Source organism: Puma concolor, chromosome E4 (assembly GCF_028749965.1).
Source record: "Puma concolor isolate L17-30 chromosome E4, mPumCon1.1.hap2, whole genome shotgun sequence".
NCBI lineage: Eukaryota > Metazoa > Chordata > Mammalia > Carnivora > Felidae > Puma > Puma concolor.
The window spans coordinates 28,994,608-29,013,583 of NC_141683.1; the positions used below are offsets into that span (position 1 = coordinate 28,994,608).

Consider the following 18,976-nt stretch of genomic DNA (forward strand, 5'->3'; position numbering starts at 1 on the left):
ACTTGAAAATTCAGTTGGCTCAGCACGCACGTATTAGGCACCGGCTATGACCCAGGCCCTGCGATGTGCACTGTGTGAATAAAAGGCAGCACCTGGCCCAGAGGATCACAGCTGGCGGGTTTAAATCACTAGATAGCACCTGTTTCTGCTTCCGCCCTTGGACTCAGTCTTGCCTCCATGATGCCCCTACTGGGTGAGAAAGGAACTGCAGGGCTCCTTGAAGAGATGGCTCTGTCCTGGGTGGCCAGTGAGACTCTCAATGCAGTCCCACCCCCAAGTAGGGGAAATGGGTGTCTGAGCCCAGCCCTGCCCCCAAGCCCTGGGGGCTAGAGCCGTTTAGGTGGGGTGGGGGGAGAGAGCTCCTTCCTGACACTTCTTTGAGGCGGCAATCTCCAACCTCCGCCCCCGGGGCTCCATGGCAGAAAGCCAGACACCCCAGGACCGCTGTCCCGGTGGCCCCACCTAGGGAGGCCCCATTCCCACAGTCCTCCGGTGGGGGCCTAGAGCCCTCCTTCCCGAATGCAAGAGTACACATACACACGCTGTCGACAACAAAACCCCTGAAAAAATCCAAAGCCTGGAGCAGCTTTCTGTCTGGAACATGGGGTGAGAACGGGGCGGGGGGGGGGGGGGGGGTGCACAGAAAGGAGGGGAAGACGAGGCAGGGGGCCTGGGTCTGTGAGTCAGGCCCCAGGAAGCTGGCGCCCCAGCCCAGCCCTCCAGTGACTCACAGAGACTGCAGGCTCCGCAGCTCCCACAGCGCCTCTGCGGGGATTCCTCCCAGCTGGTTGTTCTGCAGCATCCTGTAAGGGGAGGAAAGGGCTTGGAGGACCCACACAGCGTGCGCGGAGCTGGGGGATCCTCCCTCCACCCCTGACCCGTGCCACACCCCACCCCCCTGCCCCAGCTGCCGTGCCCCAGAGTGCCCTGTGCCCTGCCCCGTTAGTGGGGTGTCAGAGGCTGCCGAGGCACTGCGGGCCATGCAGGGGGCTGGGAGGGTGTCTCAGGAGGGCTTCTGGGACGAGGCAGGGCTGAAGAGGACCGTGGAGAAGAAGCAGAGAAGACAGTTGGGGAAGCAGTGCAATTCTGTCACGATTTGGTCAGGAAGGATACTGGGAGATGTCCGCTTTCTCCCCAGGCATGTTTCCCTGTCTATGCACCTGAAAAACTGAAGATGTCTTTGGGGAAGGGGAGGATATGGATGAAGGCAAGACTCCCCCCCCCCCCCCAGGGTGGCAGGGGCCCAGGCAAATATATTTTTGTGGAATCCGTGTCTACAGAAACAATTTGAGGCACCCCGGATCAGCATGTCAGCGGCAGGCTGCTCTTCTGGAACTGGCCTGGCCGCAGGTCCCCAGGACGACCCCACAGGTAAGAGTCCTGGAGCTCTTCTGGGCACCTGGGAAACCTCATGCGCAGGGCAGAGGGTCAGGGAGCACGCAGAGGGGAGAAACGGAGGCCTGGGTTGTCCCTCTGGGTGGCACTGTTGACCCCAGCATTCCCCAGGCATCACAGCTGGCCTTCAAAGGTTTGAGCGAGGCACAGGGAATCTAAGACAGGGGGCGCTGAGCAAGGATCCTGCCTGCCTATATCTAAGGGAGGGAAAAAAAGCCCCTGGCAGTTGCCATCTGAACGCTCTTTACCTGTAGGCCTGGAGAGCTGGGCCCCAGAAATGCGGACGAGGGGGGCACATAAGGTGCAGGCGCTCTGGAGTCCAGGAAATAGGGGGGAATAAGGAAGGAAGCTACCGAGTGCCCCGGGCGGAGTGAGTGGGCCCTCCCCCAACCCAGGCTGCCCTCACAGCACCTTGCCCTGTGCCACCCGGGCCAGGCACGGCCCCAGAGACTAGGGCCGGGTGCCTCGGGAACCTGGAGCGAATGAGCATTCAGTGAGCCCTACTGCGTGCCAGCTATGTCACCCATCCTCCCATTTAGGCGACTTGTCAACCCATCTTTCAGAGGGGAAGGCTCAGAGGAGAGAGGCATCTTGCTCAGGATCACTCAGGTACAATCACCACGCTTCTGGAAGAGTAGCTCATTTCCTAAGCTTTAAGCCGAAAACCCGTAACAGCTAATGTGCCTGGTCGTAGAGCTTTGTATGTATTGACTCAAACTTATCCCACGGGGTTTGGTCCCAGAGTCCAAGCCCCTAACTGTTACACACATGGCCTCTGTCATGACGGCAGGGGACAGCGACAGCCAGAAAATGCTGAGCGGTAAGATGATGCGCCTAAGTAGTTACTGATGCCTCCTCTGTGACTGTCCTGGTCAGAGCCACACCTGTTATCTCTCCTGAACTCCTTTTCTAGATACAGAAGAATCCCAAACATGCACCAAACCACAGCACCACAAGAACAAAAGACTGTTGCCCTCGCTGTAGGCACAGCCTGGAGCCTGAGAAGAGCCCCTGAGGCAGGCAAAGCCGAGGAAGGGGGAAGAAGAGAAGAGACAGACCCTGAGCGGGCTTGGGAGCGGGGTCCTCCCTGCCCCGAGGCTGGGTGAGTGTGGCTTGAAGAGAGGGCCAAGCAGGGCCCCTTCCTGTTCATAGCCTGTGCTCCTGAAGGTCTCTTCGCCTCCACTGGCCCCTCCAACCAGATTCCACACAGCACAAGATGGGACCTTTCCAATTACAGTGTTGCCTCAAAGGTAGAATTTAAACCTGTGCCTCCCAGGCTTCCTTACAGTATAACAGTCACACTGCAGGCTTTGAAGTCCCACAGCCCTGGATTTGTGTCCTCAACGCTGCCTCTCTCCAGCTGTGTGATAGCTGCAAGCTACTACTTAAACTCTGCGGGCCTTAGTTTCCTCCTCTGTTAATTGGGGATAATGCTAATGACCGTGGGCACTGATTAAACGGATTCAACCAAATAACCCCTGTAGAGCACTTACAGCAGTATTTCACACAAAGGAAGAGCTCAGTCACGTGTCAGCTGTTATTACAATGATCAAATAGTTTTATCACGTACTAGATGAAGTGAGTAGGTCACTTGCCCTCTCTGGGCCTCAATTTCCTCATCTTTCAAAGGGAGAGGCTACCAGACCGATGCAGAAAACCTCACTCAGTTACAATATTCAGTGCCCCCGGACATTTCCTGCTCTCTGCCCTGCTTAGTACTTCTTCTAGACATGTTGACCTCTGGCATCGCAAGAGTGGAAACTTAAAAAAATAAATAAATAAGTAAATAAAATAAGGAGTGGAAACTTCACTTGACTCGCCCTGATTCTCACCCAGAGGCCTCAGGATGCCTGGAGCAAGGATACAAGAGACATGATGGTTGGGCAAACAGGAAGGGACACCCACCCCCTCCAGGGGCCCCAGAGGCTGCATCTAGCCCCTCTGCAGGCAGAACCGGGCCTCCCCTGAGCTTGGCAATGCATCTCTACCCCCATCATCCCCTCGGATCCCCCTTCCCTTTCCTCTGTCAAATCCCAGATCCAGAAAAATCTTGAAGTTCCCCGAATTGTACCTCCCTCCCAACTCAGATGCTGTAGCATCTTCACAGGGCACTTAATCACCCTTCCAAGTGCCAGGGAAATCGGTGCCTCTCCAGACGATTCATCCCATGCCAGGCAGTCTGGTCTGTGTGTCAAGAAAGTCTTCGCTTTCATGGAATCAAAACCCACTAAGCTGAAGGTCGCCATGGCGGCTGGCGGTTCTGCCGCTCTCTCCCTTGCTGTCCCTGGCCTCATTTCCCAGCCATCACCCCTCTACTGAACCACAAGTGGATTGTCAAAGCTGGAAGTACCTTTAGAAGGGAAGAGCCCTTTTGCTTTCCAAATGACGAGGCAGGGGCTATTTAGATGCGATGTTTACAGAAAATGGGTTGTTCATAAAAACCAAATTCACACGGGCAAAAAAAAAGAAAAAAAAGTGACCTACCCTCAGTTACAAAGCAACCTAATGGCAGAATCAGGCGTAGGGCCCATGTCGCATCTCCTAGGCCACTGCTTTCAGGAGCACATTTCCCTGCTTCTCTCACTGGCCCTCGTTCTGTCTGGTGAGCCAGAGTCTGTCTAACGCACTGCATCTCAACCCTGGTTGTGCATTAGAACCACCTGGGAAGCTTTTCCTAAATCCCAGTGTCCAGACCACACTGCAGCCCGATTACTCTCCGGGGCCGAATCTCTGGGTGAGGGGACATTAGGCATAAGTTTTGCAAGGGCGCCTCTAATGAACAATCATTAGTCTAGGGGAAGTCTAGCCCTTAGACCGCTCCCTGGGTCACCTGGGAAGCACCACTGGGAAACATCTGTCTGGCCTGAGAGGCATTTGGGGACAGGAACGATGAGTGTGAATAGCTAGAAGGTTCCAGAGAGGCAATCCACCAGTGGGTTGACAAAGGCCCTTCCTTTGGTTCTGTGGAGGGGCCTTGGGGTCACTGGGGTGGGCAGGCAAGCTAGAGCCTGGGCTCTACTCACCCCCCTCATCCAGTTTATATCCTCCCTCCCCTGTCTTATTTTTCAGGACTTCCACACAAGGTGTTTGTGTTTTAAGTTTCTGCAGGTAAACATGTTGGAAAATGTATTCCAGCATCTGCTTTTTAAAGGTAAGAAAACTGACGCCCAGGGAGAGGAAGCCTGAGTGTCCTCCATGACACCTGTTCTGGGATCTGCTGCTCAGGAGACCCACTTCCGGACATCCAGTCTTTTGACAGGACAAGGGCAGTAGGCCCCACCTGCTGGAGAAGAAAGGGTCAGAGGGTCTCCCTGGGTTCCTGGAGCCGCCAGCAGCCTTCTCCCGTGAGCCAAGGGGAAGGGTCCCCCAAAACAACTCACAAGTCTCTCCTCCCTAGGTCCGTTCGTTCATTTCATCAACACCAGTGGAGCCCCAATTCTGGGCCAGGCATGGCTGCTGTCCAGCCAGGAGAGTAAGCATAGTCAGTATCAACCTAAGACCGCTCACTACAGCATGATGAGGGCAACACGAGAGGCCCTCAGGGGCGGGGCCTGAGAGGTACTGACTCCTCCCCACCCCTCTGTGGCCTCAGGCCAGGGCTTCCGTTGGGATTGAGCCCCAGCTCCTGGAGGCAGCCCGATGCCCTTTTCCAGCCTCAATCTTTAAGAACATGGCATGAGCCAGGAACCCCAAGCCACAGAATCCCAGAGATTTGGGGGCTCAAACCAGGAGTAGAGTCTGGGGAAAATCTCTTGCCCAGCCTCTTGAGGGCATAGAGCGGAGGCAAGTCCTTGAACTGTCAAACCCCTCTGTTTCCCAGGTCTGGGTCTGTTGAGAAGCAACCGAGGCCCAACGGGAGTCTTTCTGGATGGCCCAGACCAGCCTAACATAGACAGGGGTGCAGGCCTCAGCAGCAAAGACACCAAGGTTCAAGCCTCACGCAGCTCTCTGGGAGGGGGGCAGCTGTGGGGGAAGAAACTTGTGAGGGAAGAGGCAGCTGGGGCACACACACACATAGACTCTCTCTCTCTCCTTTCCTCTCCCCCTCCCTCTTTCCTCTCTCTACCCCCCTCCCTCTCTCCCTCTCTTCTTCCTTCTATCTTTCTCTCTCCCACCCTCTCCCTCTCTTCTTCTCTCTCTCCCTCCCTCCTGCCCTCACTCTTTCTCTCTCTCTCCCTTCTTCCCTCTCTATCTCCCTCTTTCTCTCCCTTTCTTCCTCTCTCCCCCTTCCTCTCTCCCTTCTCTCTCTCTCTCTTTCTGCCCTTTCTGCTTCCTCTGTATGAGGCAGGAGCCATTTAGGGCATGACAGCCTCCTAGGGGCCAGCCCCACACCCTGAGACTGTGGGTCAGGATACAGGAGCTCTGGCCTCAGCTGTGCCCTCACCCTGACAGGGCACACAGGGCAGGTGCCCTCAGGGGGGCAGGCACTTTCCCACACACCTGCAGCAACAAAAACGGTGCTCCCCTCAGGACAGCTCAGATGCAGGAGCAGGGTCTGGGCCTTCATAACTCTACAGGACACACATGCCCCCATACAGTCTTTTTATTATTATTATTATTTTTTAATGTTTTTATTTATCTTTGAGACAGAGAAAGAGCATGAGCAGGGGAGGGGCAGAGAGAGAGGGAGACACAGAATCCGAAGCAGGCTCCAGGCTCTGAGCTGTCAGCACGGAGCCCGACGCGGGGCCCGAACTCACCGACCGTGAGATCATGACCCGAGCTGAAGTCGGACGCTCAACCAACTGAGCCACCCAGGTACCCCTGCCCACGTGTAGTCTTGAGAAAAGGCCTGAGGCTGGAAATTCCCCGCAGCGCTGGTTCTCTCAGTGCCAGCCTGGTGACCAGAGCCTGTGGGGTTGAAGAGTTGGAAAACCAGCAGAGGGAGGAGAGGATCCAAGAGTAATACCTCCAGGTCAGGCGTGGGGCTGCGGCGGGAAGGACAGAGGGAAGCGTCTGCCAGAGTCACCTAGGAGAAGAAGACCAGAGAGGGAGCCCCCCTTCCCTTTTTCATCCTTCGCTTTTGAGAGCAAGGAGGCAGAGTGTCCCGCAGGGAGAGGCAGTCCTCAGAGAAAGGAAGACGCAGTTCGGGTAAGAGTCCCAGACCCAGAGAAGACAGGGCAGCAGCTAAAGTGACAGTCTCCCGGGACAAAAAGAGATTATTCTGCTGATGGTGGGCTTCACGGCTCTAGTTTTCTTACAGGTCTGGAAATGGAAGGACACTGCAGCAAAAGAAACAACAGGAGACATCAGAAAGTACTTCCTGCCCAGATGCGCGAAGAATCCCCTGCTGTGAAGCACTTGGGCCAGAGAATAAGCTCCCAAGACCACCCAACTCATCTCTAAAGTAGAGAACTCTGCAGTCAAAGTCCTGACACAAAGGTTTGGGGGGACCAGGTGGGTCTTCAAGGAGGAGGCAACATGGGGGTCAATGGCAGAGCGGGGTGTGGGAGGTCTGGCTGTCCTGGGCTCCAACCAGCAGCCTCTCCTGGCCGCCCAGCTCACTGAGCCAAGGGCGCCAGTTTGCAGAAAGGGGGCGGGAGTCTTGCGGTTTCTCCAAGGCTTTGATTTATTGCCTAATGCAGGCAAAGAAGAAAGAGGAGGCTCATCTCTAAGCCGGAGACTTAGGAACGGGACAGGAGTCTCACATCTTCTGAAGGCCCAGCAAACAGAGCCCGCTCTCTAATCCTGGCTGCAGGTCTGAGCCTGCCACTGGGCACAGACACGCCACCAAGCAGGCTGCTTGCACTGTGCGTCTGGTTCAGGATGCCTCCCCATACCCCCGGGCAGCAATGTTGATGGGGATCAAGACAGACTGAGAGGAGGAGCAGGAAGAAGGAGAAGTGAGGGGCGGGGCACAGAGAGGCGGAGGGAGGGAGAGCAAGGTCTGAGACAGAGAAGAGGAAGGCCGCAGTGACAAGGAGACTGAGGCTGGGGAGAGACGCTGGAGGACCCAAGGGCATCGCAGAGGGTGAGGGAAGGACAAGCCTGGAGTCAGAGACTCAGAGGCGGATCCAGAGAGAGGCTAAAGGCCAGAGGTGTCAGAGACCAACAACATGAAAAAGAAGAAAGTGCTTAGGGGCGCCTGGGTGGCTCAGTCGGTTAAGCCTCTGACTTCGGCTCAGGTCGTGGTCTTGCAGTTTGTGAGTTTGAGCCCCGGGTCGGGCTCTGTGCTGACAGCTCAGAGCCTGGAGCCTGCTTCAGATTGTGTGTCTCCCTCTCTCTCTGCTCCTCCCCACTTGTGCTCTGTCTCTCTCAAAAATAACAAATAAGCATTAAAAAAAATTTAAAAAAAAAAGAAGAAGAAAGTGCTTAGCCATGGACCATGGACTGTTTGTTGATCATCGAAAAGCCTGAAGCCATAGGCCAAGGGGCGGGGCCATTACTAGCCCGTAAACAACAAATTAGAAAAGATATTCTTTTCTAGATGGATATGGCCCCAACCCAGGCACAGGACTGTATTTAAGCCCCCTTCTTACCCATTCAGCCAGATGCTCTTGTGCAGGCAACAGCCTGCTCAACCGTACCAAGAAGATCCGTAGGTCAAGTGAGGGCCGAGAGAGTAGCAGCACTAGGGAATGGCTCACCAGTATGGGAAAGCTCCAAGTCCTCATTCTACTACTCCAGGATCAGCCTTCCAGATCCTCAACAGCCCCTGTGGTGACGTGCCTCCCCAGGAACCTCTCCTACCCACCTCAGACTCTGTGCACCCACTTCCCTCTACGTCCTCTCAGCCTCACTCATCGTACGAACACGAAGGGGGCCTTGTGGGAGACAGTCTTGGCTGGGACAAAGTGAGCCACGGATTGGGATGGAAGGAGATAGGTGTCTCAGCTTTCCCTTCTCTAGAAGGAACCAGTGGTTGAGTAGCAAGGGGCAAAGTTAGTGAAATAACATAGGGTCCTCTCCAACTCTCAGCTTCCTTTTGCTTTAAAGGAAAGACGAAAGGAGCCGGGACGAAGGAGCCTGAAAACCAAAGGCAGCGAGATATTTACACCGGGAATGGGGACTCAGAGCTGTAGCTGCAGAGAAAGGTTGGATCTCAGGAGAAAGAACAGCCAAGGAAATCCAGTCTGGATTCCTCTTCCCCTGGCCTGAGATGTCTCAGAGAGAGCAAAGACCTATGCTCCTGGCCGCGATTCACATCACACACACACACACACACACACACACACACACACACACACACATACGCATACACATACACACACTTCACCTCCCTGGAGGGCTGCCATAACTATCCGGTGCAATTAAATGTTCGCTCACAAATCAGAAGGTTTGTTATAAAAAAGCTGAAAGCAAAGCTAGGGAAATCACAATTAAAATGAAAAGTAAAGATGAGGAAATTAGCAAGCTTGTGACGAATCGAGACTCGCATCTCTGTGTAAAATGGGGCTTACTTATACTCACAGGATTTTCAGGCTGTAGAGGCCAGAGAATGCTTGTCCTGGGATGTGTGAGAGATGGTTCCCTGAGAGCCGCCTGCAAATCAGGAAGAAGGGTCAGTGATGTCGGCAGGGAACCCACAGGGGGTGACTGCCTCCGTCAGCATCTCGGGGATCTGGGAGGGGAAGGCAGGGGTGAAAACTACTTGCTGAGATCTACAATGTGTTCAATACCTCACACACCCATTCTCGCCGCTCACAATTACCCTTCGTGGTGCCTAACATTATCCCCAAATTTCAAAGGAATTTCTGAGGGGTCAAGTTCTTTCCTCTAAGGGTGACAGAGATAGGCAGTGCCCAACTTGGTGTTCTCACTCGGACCTCACTCACTTCCACGGTCCTGTCCTTCCCGCTCCACAGTGTCCCGTCCCGTCCCCTGCCAACCTGGATTACCCACCACTGCCCTCACCTGCCGGACTGCACTGCATCCCGTCACCAAGGGAGGGCTGGGCACAGACAGGGTGGGACCTTGTCTCCCCATGCCCTCAGCGACACAGCTAACCCACGCTAATCCAGGAGGGTTAGGAAATGGAGTTTGGGAATTAGCTTAACATTCGGGCCTAATTAGGCGTCTCCACATTTGTCATGGGGTGATCGCCAGTTCTAAAAGGAGCAAATGTGACGGGATATACTTAATGCCCAAACCGGACTGAACAGAGTTGAACCGTGGATGATGCGGAAGGCACTTGGAAGCTCCCAAGTCCCCAGTGACATTATTATGCACCTCAGTTCCTACAGAGAGGCTGCCGATATACAGGCTGACATACCTCTAAAGCTGTTTTTCTTTCTTTTTTTTTTAAATATATCTTTGTTAAGAATCTTGTTATTTGGCATTTGTTGTTTAAAAAACAAAACAAGGGGGGCCTGGGTCGTTCAGTCGGCTAAGTGTCCACCTTCGGCTCAGATCATGATCTCACGGTTGGTTCGTGAGTTCGAGCCCTCATCGGGCTCCGTACTGACATCTTGGAGCCTGGATCCTGCTTCTCAGATTCTTTGTCTCCCTCTCTCTCTCTCTGCCCCTCCTCCCCCTCAAAAGTATATATAAATATTAAAAAATTTTTTTTAAAACAAAACAAAAATGTGTGGAAAGACATCATGATATTATTTGGGGTCCCCAAGCTTGGATTCTAGAGGTGGGCATTCACCATGGAAGGGTCCTAGAGATGGAACCTTTAAAATGGGCCCAAGCCCTTTGCAGGGACCTAAAGGTGGAAGGACCAGCCTTCCGTTCTCAGGGTGTATAGATCACCTGCCCCAGCTCCTCAGCCTTCACGCCTGCCTTTCACTCCACTTTAGAAGGCCCCTGGCTGCCCCTCATTCTGTCACCTCCTTTGAAAACTGGCTTGGGGTCCCTGGGTGGCTCAGTTGGACCCTTCATTTCGGCTCAGGTCATGATCTCATGGTTCGGGAGCATGCTTCAGATTCTCTTTCTCTCCCTCTCTTTCTGCCCCTCCCCACCTCCAACAAATAAATACACTTAAAAAGAAGAAAGAAACGGGTGTCTGGGTGGCTCAGTCGGTTGAGCATCCGACTTCGGCTCAGGTTATGATCTCACAGTTTGTGGGTTTGAGCCCCGCATCAGGCTCTGTGCTGACGGCTTGCTCAGAGCCTGGAGCCTGCTTCAGATTCTGTGTCTCCTTCTCTCTCTGCCCCTCCCCCGCTCACGCTTTGTCTCACTGTTTCTCAAAAAAAAAAAATTTTTTTAAAAAAGAAGAAAGAGGGGCGCCTGGGTGGCGCAGTCGGTTAAGCGTCCGACTTCAGCCAGGTCACGATCTCGCGGTCCCCGAGTTCGAGCCCCGCGTCAGGCTCTGGGCTGATGGCTCAGAGCCTGGAGCCTGTTTCCGATTCTGTGTCTCCCTCTCTCTCTGCCCCTCCCCCATTCATGCTCTGTCTCTCTCTGTCCCAAAAATAAATAAACATTGAAAAAAAAATTTAAAAAAAAAAAAAAAAAAGAAGAAAGAAGGAAAGAAAGAAAGAAAGAAAGAAAGAAAGAAAGAAAGAAAGAAAGAAAACTGGCTTACTACTCCCCACCAAGAAGGCTCCTTCTCCGTGGGCCAGCCCACCGCACCCGCACCCTGAGCCCTTCCTTACACAGAATGCCCCAGGCGCCCACACTCAGAAGCCACCCCACCTACTAGCTCCTGGGCACAGATCTGCTGCCTCACCGGGAAGCTCCCCGAGGGCAGAGGGAAGGTCTTCTATCTTGTTTTCCTCCCGAGCACCTTGAGCTTGTCTTTCACACAGAGGGGGAGCTCAATAAGTATGTGGTCTAGAAAACCCTGCGGTGGCCCTGGGGGGTTGATGGGATCCTATCTGCAGCAGGGCCAGGCTGACTGCCTTTGGGGTGAGTACTGTCGAGGGTGGAGATGGGAAATCTGTTAGCGGAGCAGGGGGGCCGGGGTGGAGGTGGAACTGCGAGTGTTTTCAGAGCCAGGAGCCCACGCTTTGCACAGTTGAAGCAAACCTTAGTAGAGCCCCACGGATCAACAGTGGTGCAAAACCAAGAAAGAGCAGGCTGGGGGCGGGGCGGGGGGCTGGGTGGAGGTTAGGGACAGGGCTGGGATGAATGCAAGGATGCGGAGCAGACTGGCCTGGCTTCCCCAAGCAGACAGGCTGGGCACTCCAACCAAAGAGAAGATTTATGCACGCGAGAACAACAGCCGTGGGAAGGCGTTAACCAGGGGGTCTTTGTGGAGGAAGTGGGCCTTGTGTTTGGCAATGATAGAGGAATGGTTTGTGCCCCAGTGGAGGAAAAGATGGTGGGCATGCCAGGTGGGAGCGGAAGTCTCCTGCTCAGATGCAGGAGTGGAAACCAGGATGGTGAATGTGACTGGTCTCAGTGGAGCAAAGTTGGCCAGGTAGGTGTAGGCCAGGTTGGGGGAGGGTCTTAGAAGTGGATCTTTTAGGGGCGCCTGGGTGGCTCAGTCGATTGAACATCCGACTCTTCATTTCTGCTCAGGTCATGATACCAGGGTCGTAGGATCGAGCCCCATGTCAGGCTCATGCCTGCTTAAGATTCTCTCTCTCTCTCTCTCTCTCTCTCTGTCTCTCTCTCTCTCCCTCTCTCCCTGTCTCTCTCTCTCTCTCCCTCTGCCCCTCTCCCCCTCTCATAATCTCTCTTTCTCTAAAAAAAAAAAAAAAAAAAAGTGGATCCTTTGGCAATGGGGAGCCAGAGAAGGTTCTTGAGCTGGTGAGATGCACCTTGAAGATGTGCAGAGTACATTTGTAAGAAGGCAGAAGATCTCAGCTGGGAGGCTGGTGCAGCCTCCAGCTGTGAGTGGACACCCAGGGCAGTAGCAGTGGGAATAGTGAAGAAGGGGTAGAGGTGAGAGGTGCTGCAGAGAAAGAACCACCAGGATGGTGGCTGGTAGCCGGACGTGGGGGATGGGAGCAGATCAAAGATGACCCCCAGGAAGAGACGCAGCCATTGACAGAAAGAGGGAGAAGGTGCAAATAAGAGCCGACTGCAGGGAGGACAAGAGCTAGATTTCAGAGTCCCTATACAATGTGGCCCCACAACAGCACCCGGGGTCCACAGCTGGCCCAGGCATCGGCTGAATACCCTGCTATCAAGAACAGCATCCCAAGCCCCTTTCCTTTGAGCTCCAGCCTTCTTCCCGGGGAGCCCTGGCTCCTACAGCTCTCAGTGGTCCCAAAGTTCCAACCCCCAGCCCCACGAGACCTCTACTTACAGCTCCTCCAGGAAGCGCAGGTGGTGGAAGAGGCCAGGCTGCAGCTCCGTGAGGTTGTTCATGCTCAGGTCTCTGCATGGAGAGAAAATGCGAAGGGAGCCGTGAGCTGCCCATCAGCCCCAACCTGCACTGTCCAGCTCCAGACGCCCACAGAGGGCGCCCACCATTCCCACAGCCCCCCCAACACACACACACACACACACACACACACATACACACACACACACACACACACACACACACACACACACACCATGCCATCTAATTCCAAAGCCAGCCTGGCCACACACAGCAGGTGCGTTCGTTAAGAGTAAGCACCGGGGGGCACCTGGGTGGCTCAGGCGGTTGAGGGTCCGACTTCAGCTCAGGTCATGATCTCACTGCTTGTGGGCCCGAGCTCCGAGTCAGGCTCTGTGCTGACAGCTCAGAGCCTAGAGCCTGCTTCAGATTCTGTCTCCCTTTCTCTCCGCCCCTCCCCCACTGGTGCTCTGTCTCTCTCTCTCTCTCTCAAAAATAAATAAACATTAAAAAAAAAAAAAAAGAGTGAGCACTGGGCTGGGAGTCAGGCCTTCCGGGTTCATATGGGCATTCCCTCCATGGTTTCCAATTCTGCCCTCTGCCTCTCTCCTTCCTCTGCCAGACTCCCCCAGGAATGGCTGTCGTTAGGACTCTGAAGGAGGCTGACCTTCCGGTAAGGGGAGAAGCTGGAGAACAACTCATAGAGTTTCAGGGCAGAAGGGAGGGGCCACTGAATACAAGTAACACCTCACGCTTTCTTTTAACCAAAGGGGAAACGGAAGCCCAGAGATTCCTGACATTACGATCTGTAGAGCAGATTCATGCAATATTCACGCACTCATCCATGAGGGTTCATCTTTTTTATTCAATCCCAGAACCAGTGCGATTTTGCTGCCCTCTGAGTTCTCTGCCAGCCACATTCCTGTTAACTTTCCTCCTGCAGACTCCTGCCTTTCTCTGGCCAGAGGACCCGACCTGAAGCACATTCCAGAAGATGCCTAGATTCCTGAGCCGTGGGATGCAGATCCTGATCCCTCCGTGGATTCCCACCTTGGATCAGTCCATCCTCCCCATATTATCTGAGAGATCCAGTGGGTGGTTTCAGGGTCACCGTCCTCTAATGATGCCTTGCACACATGCAAGGCCTACTGTGTCAGGCACAGGCTAACCTTTAACCAAAGAATTCCACGTAATTCTTGCAACAGCCCCAAGGTAGACTCCATTGTTATCTCCATTTCACATTCAAGAAAACAAAGAGGAAAAAGCATTGAGCTTTGGAGTCAAAAGGCCCTGAAGTGGGGGCCCCTGGGTGGCGCAGTGGGTTAAGCATCTGACTTTGGCTCAGGCCATGATCTTACGGTTAGTGAGTTCGAGCACTGCATGGGGCTCTCTGCTGACAGTATGGAGCCTACTGCTTGAGATTCTCTCTCTCTTTGCCCCTCCCCTCTCTGCCCCTCCCCCACTTGTGCGCATGCTCACTCTCTCTCTCAAAAATAAATAAACATTAAAGACAAGAAATGTTAAAGGCCCTGAGGTCAACTCTCTCCTCTACTTACCTATCAGATCTCGGGCTCTTAACCACTATGGCCTTCCGTTTCCTCATCCATAAAAATGGGATGAATCACACTAAACTCCTAGGGTCCTTGTAAGGATTAAATGAGCCAATGCTTACAGACTGCCTAACAAATAGTACATACACAATAAATACGCCTTCTTCCCTCCGTCTGTCCCTCAGTGACCTGTGGGCAAGTGTCCTAAACCAACAGGTGGAGGGGGGGTGGGGGGAGGAGGTGGGAAGGAGTCGGTGCCTTCTTTGTTGGCCCTGCTCTGTTAGCATTTCCTTCTTGGTTGTGCCTGGCTGAGTAGCAATGTCGGAGTACACGCGTGTGTCTCACATTTGGGTTCCATCCTATTTCAAACTCTTAACAGCTGCTTCTCGCCTCTGCCAGCACCCTCCCTGAGGGGTATAGATGTGGGCCCAAAGCAGACCACCGCATTGCTGGGTACCGCCCCCAGGCCTTCCTGCTGCTTTCTCCCTTCCTTAGGAATGCACTGTTGCAGTCAAACCTGAGTGTCTCCATTTTCCCCCAAGAAATGAGGGCGCTTTCTGTGTGTGCTCAGAAAAGCAGGCTGGAGATGGTGGGGAAATGTGTGCTTGGGAGCTCGGTTCCAGTCTATAAAAAGACTGTTTAGTCTCAAATGTTTTATCTTTGATAAAGCCTGGCCTCCGGACGCCATGTCCTCTGAAGAAGGAAGACATTCTGTTCAGAGTAGAGCCAAGGAACTGGCAGGCTGAGCTCTGGGCTGCTTCTCGTCCGCAGCTCGCTCCCCGCTCCATGTGGGGACAGGAGGGCCATCCCTGGGCCTGCCCCATCCAGAAAGAGGGCTAGGCAGAAGGCGTTGCTGGGGTGCTGATGGTGCAGAGCCAAGAAGGGTCTTTGGTGGATTTCATGCCAGAGTTTGGTTCTCAGGGTGTTTCCAGGCTCCGCCAGCCCAGGGTTCCGGCGGAGAGGTAAAGAGGGGTGCACCGGCCCGTGGCCAGGGAAAGAATGGCGAGGCCCACGGAACCTGCATCTGACTGGACTCCTCCCCCTCGCGTCCTGGGCCTGGCTCATTCTCAGCCAGGCAGGGAGGCACAAGGTGCCACAAAAACGATTACCTCTAAATATTTACACTGCGCACTTCTGGACATGTCTCCACAGGAGCGGGAGCGCGAGTTCAAGGAGCACACGGGGCATGTGACTCAGGCCTCATCACTCAGCTGTCCCTCCAGGGGCCGCACCTCAGAGGCTCTGATGTGGCTCCATGCACCCACCCCACGCCCTCCGCCCCACCACCCCGACTAGCGGCCTCATTGTTCTCCCCTGGGGAGGAGGGGGCCTGCACCCCCCCTGCCCGCCCCCACATCCTGCCCAAGACAACACATGACCCAGCTGCAGGGCTCTGTAAGGTGGGGGGGGGGGGCCGGGAGGGTGGATTTCAAATTCGTGGGGGGAGCTCCATTCAGACCTGGCCCTTTCACAGAAGGCAAGGGGTGGGGCTGGTGCCCAGGAAAGGGGAAGGAAGAGGAATGTGGCAGCTGAGAGAGGGAGGTGCAAGTTTCAAAGCCGAGATCCTCCGATGCCACAGGTCTTGGGAATGGCGAAGGGCCCTGGCAAGAGGCGCTGGGCCCTGCTTGGCGTTAGGGTGGTGGCGGGGCGGGGGGGGGGGGGGGGGTGCCTGGGCCATCTCCGGGAGGGAGTCACCATGCAGGAACTCTCAACACAGGGGTTGTCCTGTGCAGTGGTGGTTCTGAGATATGACTTTCCTGGGGGCTCAGCTGTCCTGGTGCAAGCCAGAGAGCACATTCAGGCCATACTTGCACCTAGGGGAAATAAGAGGGCTTCTGATCCTGGGGGTGCCTAGGGTTTGGCTGTGGCTGCATTTGCTCGGCTGTATGAACTTGTAAGCATCTACAAGGGCAGGGGCACATATTGGGCTCATGAGTTCTTGGACGTGCTTGTCTTGTAGGGTGCTGGGCATGTGTGTGCCATGCGTGTGAGGACACACGTGTGTATCTGTCCGTGTGCACATTAGAGTATTGTACTGTTAAAAGTCACAAACTTTCTCAGAGCATCACATGTTATAAAGATAGAAATTCTTTGGGAGAGGGGCGCCTGGGTGGCTCAGTCGGTTAACCATCCAACTCTTGATTTTGGCCCAGGTCATGATCTCAGGGTCGTGGGATCAAGCCCCTCCCATCGTGCTGTGTGCTGACAGCATGGAGCCTGCTTGGGATTCTCTCTCTCCCTCTCTCTCTGCCTTCCCCTCCCCGCTGTCAAAAACAAAACAAAACAAAACTTTAAAAAATGTTTAAAAATAAATAAAAAAAGATATTCCTTGGGAGAAACAAAGAGCCTGACTCAAGTCTCACTCCTGTGGTTGGAAAACCTTTCTTGGCTGTGTGACCTCTGGCAAGCCCAGTTCCTTCTCTTGGCTTCAGGTCCCTTCTCTGGTCTATCCCAGTGTGCTGTTGGCCCCAGGAAGGGACACAGGCTGCTCGGTGATGCTGTTTGGGGGTCTAACGTGTGGCTGATTGAGATCCCGATGCCTGCCCCACTACTCTCACCCCATCGCTGCTAAAAATACACACGCGTGCACGCACGTACACACACACACACACACACACACACACACACACACACATACACACACACTGCAGCTCTACAGAACCGGCTTCCTGGGCGTGTGACCTGTGTGGGTGTGCGACCTGTGCAGTCGCACAGACACCCACACTCAGAAGGGTCCGGCTTAGTTCAATTTTCTCCTGTCGTCATTTTGAAATCCTTAATACATTTTGAACAAAGAGGCACCACATTTTCATTTTGCAGTGAGCCCTGCAAATTGCTTCTCTCAATCAAAATGCCAGGGGATTCAGAGAATGGGTTACAGCCCCATTCAGAAGTTTTCTTGCGGTATCCAGAGGGGCTATATGTTCTTGTAGCTGGACACAGCCACGCGTGGGAGGGGGGAGTGGGCAGGAGAGGGTCAGTGGGGCGAGGCTGGCAGGAGGAGGAGGGAGGGGAGAGAAGTGAGGGGCAGCCCTGGGCACAGGAAGTGGAAGTTTCTGGCTGCACTTTAGGAAAATGTTCTCAGAGCTTTACCCTGTGAGGCAACCGGACCACCCAAGGAAGCTGGGTGAGGCAGTGTCACCAGGGAGACAAGGAACAGGGTTTGATAAGAGGGAGGATGCTGGGGAACTGAGGGGACAGAGAGCAGCAAAACCGGAAACTGGAGGGGGGTGGGGTAACAGGAGACCCTCCCTCCCCCCCACCCCACTCCCCCCCGGAAATCTGGCTGATACCCAAGGGCGCTGGCAAATTGTTCTGTTTGCATTTTTCCTTTGGGAGAAGAAACAGAGAAAGGCGAAGCCCGTGGGTTCTGCTGGGACAGGCCTGGAGGACTGTCCCCACCTGGCTGGAGAAGATGCCCAGGAAGGTGGGTCCTCTTTGGTGTTGTCTCCACTGTGGGCTAAGGTTGCCTGTCTCTGCAGCCAGGGAAAAGCCGGGGAAAAAGCGGGGAAAAGACCAGGAGACGAACCCCTGCTCCCAGGCATGGCTACGCCCCAAGGTCACCTCCCTGATGAGGGCTTGCCCAGCCCCCTCAGGCAGAGCTAGTGTGGCACCCCCTGTGCGCCTACAATATTTTGTCCACACTCCCTCAGCGATGATTTCTGAGCTCCTGCCATGCACCTAGCACGGCACCCGCCTTCATTATTACCCCAGCACAAGGCTAATTAGCTGCGTGATCCTGGCCATGCCACTTGACATCTCTAAGCCTCCATTTTCCCATCTGGGAAAGGGGGCTAATAATAGTACTTGCCTCACACTAGTTGTAGTGAGAATTACCCGAGTTACTAAATGGAAAACATAGTACTTAATAAATATGCCTTATTAATATTCCACTCATCCAACTGAATTATAATGATTAGTATATAATGACCCATAGGACTATGAGCCTCTTCAAGGCGAGGACTTAATCTTAGTCCTCTCTGTATCCTCCAGTCCTAGCGGGACACCTGGCAAATAGGAGTGTGCAATAAACATCCAAAGACCGCATGACCGATGGAGATAGATGACGCGGCCTTCCCCAGCTTCTCTTCCCGGGGCTGACAACCCTCGCTCTCAGGGAGTTCTTCTTGTTGTCTGATTTGACTTTCTCCCAGTGCTCTTTGAGGGCATACCCTCTAAAAAGAACCTAGTCGGTGGTTAGTTCCAATCTGATGCACCATCCATGGGACCTGTCGCTAACAATGGTCACTCGTCTCTTAATTCAGCATCCTCTAGAAAAGGCCAGAGTGGGGCCCTCCTCCGAAGGATCACTCAGACACCTACAGTGGACCGTCAGGTTTCTCTTTGGCCTTTTCTCTTCAGGGCAACGGTCGGGGGGTGGTAGGGAGCAGGACAAGCCAGTGTAGAAATAGCCCAATGGGGAGGGGGTTCCTTCCCCCCGAAAAGGGCCAGGAGATAGGCTGGCTGCCACGGGGACCATCTGGTGCTCAGAGAATACTTGATGAATTCTTCTGTCAACAAGAGAGGCAGGTGACAGGGTGAAGAGGAAAGAACACGGAATCTGGAATCAGGGAACCTGGTTCAATGAGGCCAGTACCAAGGTCCCTTCCAGCCCTACGGGTCATTATTTCCTGACTGGCTGCGGTGCTCTGGACACAGTGCTAGGCAGGGGACGGAGACAAAGCACAGGGCAGGGTCTGGGCCCTGGAGGAGTTTACAGTGTTGCTGGGGAAGGATTGTTTACTCACAGAGTAACAACAAAAAACCCACATATGTACTCTGCTTTGTGGTTTACAAGCTGCTCCTGCAGCCACTATCCCAATTAAAAGTGTGTGTCCAGACTCGAGACTAAGAGAGAAGCACAGAAGGGGGATAG

At 54.2% G+C, this 18,976-nt stretch overlaps 1 protein-coding gene across 5 annotated transcripts in view; it reads right to left on the minus strand.

Moving 5' to 3' along the window:
* LGR6 (leucine rich repeat containing G protein-coupled receptor 6) overlaps nucleotides 1-18,976 on the minus strand; it is a 121,734-nt gene that overhangs the window by 81,878 nt on the left and 20,880 nt on the right. For 4 of the 5 annotated variants that reach the window (XM_086694567.1, XM_086694569.1, XM_086694570.1 and 1 more), the window contains exons 2-4: nucleotides 12,533-12,604; nucleotides 8,806-8,877; nucleotides 732-803 (exon numbers count right to left, since the gene is read on the minus strand). In XM_086694567.1, coding sequence (XP_086550693.1) covers nucleotides 732-803; nucleotides 8,806-8,877; nucleotides 12,533-12,604 — 216 coding nt within the window. The remainder of the gene's footprint in view (nucleotides 1-731; nucleotides 804-8,805; nucleotides 8,878-12,532; nucleotides 12,605-18,976) is intronic. The other variant, XM_086694568.1, reaches the window with a different exon arrangement.